This window comes from Pholis gunnellus, assembly GCF_910591455.1.
Source record: "Pholis gunnellus genome assembly, chromosome: 18".
NCBI classification, from domain to species: Eukaryota; Metazoa; Chordata; class Actinopteri; order Perciformes; family Pholidae; genus Pholis; species Pholis gunnellus.
The window spans coordinates 21,400,837-21,406,836 of record NC_136545.1 but is presented as its reverse complement, the minus strand read 5'-3'; the positions used below and the strand labels follow the sequence as shown (position 1 = coordinate 21,406,836).

General features: G+C 38.9%; 1 protein-coding gene across 1 annotated transcript; it reads right to left on the bottom strand.

The window, feature by feature from the left end:
- Nucleotides 1–260: 260 nt before the first annotated feature.
- nkx6.1 (NK6 homeobox 1) lies at nt 261–2,584 on the bottom strand (the record flags this gene model as incomplete). The annotated part of the gene is made up of 3 exons (XM_079179255.1): nt 261–527; nt 1,466–1,638; nt 2,044–2,584. The coding sequence occupies 3 exons, from the start codon at nt 2,582–2,584 to the stop codon at nt 261–263; spliced, it is 981 nt and encodes a 326-aa protein (XP_079035381.1).
- Nucleotides 2,585–6,000: the final 3,416 nt, after the last annotated feature.

Here is a 6,000-nt window from a genome sequence, read left to right as displayed (position 1 = left end):
AAAGTGTTTTCAGCTGATCTGAGATCAGCGCGTCTGTACAAACACGTCAACGATTCACAGCAGCGTCTCTCACCGGACACCGGAACCCGGACACCGGACACGGTTCACGGTTTATTTACAACTTTAGTCCCGACAGGAAGTCCTCTGTCCGCGTGCAAAAAAATTAAAAGAGATAAAAACCAAAAATGTGCGACTCCGAGAGTTCGTTTGATCCGGAAACAGAAGAAGAAGAAGAAGAAGAAGCACCAGAGAAGAAGAGTCTAGGAGCTCTCGTTCTCCGAGTGCAGTAGCAGACCCGGGCCCAGACCCAGACCCAGACCCGGACCCGGTTTGTGCTTCTGCAGCAGCTGCGTGATCTTCTCGTCGTCCGAGTTCGGGTCCAGAGGTTTGTTGTAGTCCTCGTCCTCGTCCTCGAGGTCCGACGTCCCCTTCAGCCGCTCCGTCTCCGAGTCCTGCTTCTTCTTCGCGGTGGCCATCTCCGCCGCGTGCTTCTTCCTCCATTTAGTCCTCCGGTTCTGGAACCACACCTGAGACACACACACACACACACACACACACACACACACACACACACACACACACACACACACACACACATACACACACACAGACACACACACGCGCGGTTTAATGTTGTGACATCTTTACACACTGAAGGATTATTAAATATTATATTTCATTCTGCAGAAATAAAGGCTACAAATTAAGACACATACAGTTCTAAATATTATTATATAGTCTAAATATTATAACAATATAAAATATAATAGAATGTATTTATTTTAACAATATTTATAATAATAATTATAATATTTAATAACAACTTCATTTGGAATTTTAAACTTAAAAGATTCAAAAACAACGAGCTGCACAAAACGATGCAACAAATAACAAAGATGATGCATTATGGGAAGAATTATTGGAGGAGAGGAAGCTCGTGCACAAATGATAGAAAGGCCGGAAATAAAGAAAAGAAGAAGAAATGAGCCTTCGCGGTTTAAAAGAATAGAAACATTATGAATTAATTAAGGGTATATTATTCATTATTTAATGTTTTATATAAAAGTGATAATTCAACATTTAATTTAAAACATGAAGGAACACGTGTTGTTATTTGTTTCTCTCGCTGGAGTTCAGTATTAATATATATGATCAGTATTAATATATATGATCAGTATTAATATATATGCTCAGTATTAATATATATGCTCAGTATTAATATATATGATCAGTATTAATATATATGATCAGTATTAATATATATGATCAGTATTAATATATATGATCAGTATTAATATATATGCTCAGTATTAATATATATGCTCAGTATTAATATATATGCTCAGTATTAATATATATGCTCAGTATTAATATATATGCTCAGTATTAATATATATGCTCAGTATTAATATATATGCTCAGTATTAATCCGTATTATTCTAGTGATAATATGAATGTCCGGTACCTTCACCTGGCTCTCCGTCATCCCCAGAGAGTACGCCAGCCTCGCCCTCTCGGGCCCCGCGAGGTATTTGGTTTGTTCGAAGGTTTTCTCCAGAGCGAAGATCTGCTGCCCGGAGAAGGTGGGCCGCGTGTGCTTCCTCTTCCCGTCTTTGTCCAGAAGGATGGAGTTGTGATCTGAATATGAATATTATCATGTATTCTATTCTGCTAATGATTCACACATTTAAACTAAATAGAAGATAATAGATAGAATAATCTGCAGTGTTTCACATTGATTTTCTTCACATGAATCTTTAAACAGAAACATCTTATTTACAGTCACGAGTCTTTAAATGTTCATTTATACTTTCTATAAACACAAACACGTAAAATCACTTTTCTCATTTATTTCTTATTTTGTGTCAGATTTAGATTCTAAAAGCTGAAATCTGTTTAAAACTCTTTTCTTGTTTCAGATCTTTAATCAGATGTAAAGAGTCAAATAATCTGCAGCGTTTTATCTGATAGAATTATGATCTTTATCTGACTTTAATATCATTATTAATAAGCCTGTTTTCTTTAAATAAGAGGAGAACTCACGCGGTGAACACGCAAACCGCGCGTCCCTCCAGTGCGGACTCTGCAGGACTCCCGGCCAGAAGATCGGCGTCCTGCCCGGCAGGTCCGCCAGAGGCTTCGGGTACCGGGCCACGGCTCCGGGGCTGAAATAAAGTCCGGGAGGAGGAGGCGGAGGACTGAGGCTGCTGAACCGGGGGAGACCGGACAGAAGCCCCGCAGAGGAGGAGGACGCGGCGGACACCGAGACCGTGGCCCCGAGCAGCGCCGCGGAGGGCCGGCTCAGGATGTCGTTGATTCCGTGCGGGGTCGCGGAGGAGCCGAGCTGCGGAGACATGAGACCCGAGGAGGAGCTCTTGATCCCCGGGGAGGACACCGCCATGCCGCCCGGGTTGGGAGAGGTGGTGGCCGGTGACGTGGAGCAGTTGTGTCCGGTGGAGGAGAGCGGGTAGGCCGGGTACAGAGGGGTCTTCATCTCGGTCATGCTGTGCAGAGCCGCCAGAGGAGGCGTGCTGAGCAGGAAGGCGCTCTGTCGGGACCCGTCCATCGGACCCACCGCTAACATTATACCGCTGCTCTTCTGGACGATCCGGGACCACTGGAGCGGGTCTCTGGAGGGTCTTTAGGGGCCCCGCAGCACCTGGTACACAGAGAGAGGATCCGGACTACAACTAAACCAGAACCCGGTCTTCTCTGGAGTTAAAGTCCATCTCAACCTCGACCCGGAGGCTAAAAAAAAGAAAATCCAAAATAAACTTCAGCTGCAAATAAAAAAGAAATAAAGGAGTTCAGACTGATCCGGGTCCGGGTCCAGCTCCAGACCGGGAGGATCAGAAGAGGGTCTGTGTGGAGAGTTGAAGAAGTTGTGTGAGATAATAAAACATGATCATCTGGTGTTCTATTAGCTTCACTTAAACTTCACAGGAGGAGAGGACGAGGCTCCGAGCTCATTGGCTCAGCCCACGGTGACGTGGCACGGCTGGATTTCGGAGAGCCTCCTGATTGGCTCAGCGGCTCGGCTCTCATTTGTCGGATAAGACACCATCAAAGAAGAAATAATGTTTGATGTTAAATAAACTTTAGTGAAAGAAGAATGTGGATTTGAAAGGAGCGCGTGCTGCCGAGATACAATTATACTATAATAAATCTACGAGTCAAATTATGTAAAATAACAATATGTTGAGTAAAATAAATGAGTAGGAGGTCAAGTTATTTAAATATTAGGACACTTTAATGAACTTTAAAGGTTAAAGATCTGAAACAAAAATATGAACATTTCCTTCAATATACTGGGGGGGGGGGGGTACAGCATAGTATCGCGATATTTTGCGTGGTGATATTGTATCGATACACGAGGCCAAGTATCGATCTTTTATTCTATAAACTATAAACCTTTTGGTACTTTTGGTACAATAAAATCAATTTCTTTTTCAGTCCACTAGATGGCGCTGAGTTGTTTTCTGGTGAGGTCAGCAGAGGTCACGGGTCAGCGTGATTGGTAGGAAGTTGGTCAAAACAAAGATGAGACATCGGAGAAAGAAATCAGAAACGTTTCCGCGCTTAAATGAAACGTGGACGTTTGCCACCGTGCTTCTGTTGAAAGAGCCAGTAACGCACCGCTCTCTCCTCAGATGTAACCCCGCTGTGAGGTCAGATTGAGTGTGTGAGTGAAACACTTCACATGCAGGAATCCCGCTCACTGAACGGCAACGCTCACGTTAGCAGCGCTGTCGGTTACAACCACCAGGTTTCTGTCCGCAGTCCTCCGTTCTTATGCTGCATTCTTTGCACAAGTTGCATTGTTAATACCTGTGATCGTACAGCGATGTGACTGTAACACAAACAGTTCAGTTTGTCAGTTGCAACGTTTATGACGGTGTTGGTCGGTCTGTCTGCTTGATAATCCTATTCAGCAATAAAAATGATTGAAGTGAGATGAACAGACTGAAAACTTTCTTATCAGATAAAACATAATTTGCAGTTGAAAAAAGGTAATAAATCGCAATATATGTTATCACAATACTCAGCATATCGCAGTATCGTAATAATATCGTATCGTGGGACCTCTGGTGATTCCCACCCCTACAATATATATCAAAGAACTTATTCTTAATTAATATTCAACAAGCTGCATCATCAGCGTAAACGTTGGTTTTCTTTCCTTTGAAATATGATAAAATATTTTTTTTATTTAATATATTTTTATGAGAAAACTCATGAAGTCTCTGTGGAGACATTGAGCTCCGGACCGACAGGATCAGGTTTTCAGCAGAGCTATTTTTTTAACTCGTCTATTTTTTTAACTCATCTATTTTTTAACTCGTCTATTTTTTAACTCGTCTATTTTTTTTAACTCGTCTATTTTTTAGCTCGTCTATTTTTTTTAACTTGTCTATTTTTTAACTCGTCTATTTTTTTAACTCATCTATTTTTTTAACTCGTCTATTTTTTTAACTCGTCTATTTTTTTAACTCGTCTATTTTTTAACTCGTCTATTTTTTAACTTGTCTATTTTTTTAACTCGTCTATTTTTTTAACTCGTCTATTTTTTAACTCGTCTATTTTTTAACTCGTCTATTTTTTTTGCTCGTCTACTTTTTTTTAACTTTTTTTAACTCGTCTATTTTTTAGCTCATCTACTTTTGTAACTTTTTTTAACTCGTCTACTTTTTTTAGCTCGTCTACTTTTTTTTAACTCGTCTATTTTTAACCTCTCCTCGCCGGTGGTCGCGGTCCATCGATTCTACCTTTATTTGTTCAGAGAAGAAGAATCATTTATGTTCTTCACATTAATCTTCATCAGCTGATGATTCTTTAATTCTGGTTAAGATGTAAAAAGTAACATCTGCTCTTATTTTTACAGTTACGAGTCTTTAAATGTTCATTCTAAAACACAATGATGTAAAATCAGTTTATTTATTTGTAAAAGTTCTTTAATGTAAAGATTTAGTCTAAAAACTTAAATCTGTTAAACTCTGAATGTGGTTCAGATCATAAAGATTTAAATAAAATAGACCGAACATCTTTATAACAATAAACATCAAAGACCTTGAACGCACCGTCAGCTGATTTAAAACACAGAAGAATCATGTTGTAAAATCTGATTTATGAGATTTAATTCAAAACCGACGGACATGATCAAATATAAATGACTGAATTATTGTATAGTTAACATGTTTTTATTATTTTACATCTTTTCACACTGAAGCGTCTCACTGGGATTAAATCAAGTCTTCTGTATATTCATGTGTACTAACACACTCAGTATACATCTACTTGTGGAGAGTACGTTTGTGAGTAATATTGTACTTAGGTACAGTTTTGAGGTACTTGTACTTCACTAAAGAGTTTTTATACTTCTTCTCCATCAGTTATAATTACACATCTGGAGTCACATTAAAACATGAAATAATGAACATAAATGATGAAGTATTGTTGTAGATACAACTACATACATGTATAAATCTAAACCTCAGCATGGAGTCACAATATAAAGACTTTAATATAATAAGATAATCAGTTGATCGTGAAAATCATTCGACTCTTTGGTTAAATCTCTTTAATAGTTATAAAATAAAAAAATCATTATTTGCAGATATAAACAGACTGTTTAAAATATGTATTTATTATCTTAATAAAATAGAATAACTGTTCTTAGAGCCTCAGATATTAAACTATATTGCGTTAATGTTCCGTCTCTCTGTAGAGACTCTGAGGTACAGCAGCGCCCTCTGCTGGTCATCTCACAGCATCACAGATCAGTGATCAGTGATCGATGGATCAGGTCTGACTTCTCTCAGCTGCTCTCATTAACGGCTTCCTGTCATCACGTGACACGTTTCATTCGTCTTTTAATTAAATATGTAAAGAATCTGTTGATAAATATTTAGTTGATGCTGTTAAATATTGTTTAAACTCCAACGAACGAGTTTATAAAAGTTTCATCTTCAGATTCATAAAAATCAACGATCTGAAGCTCAG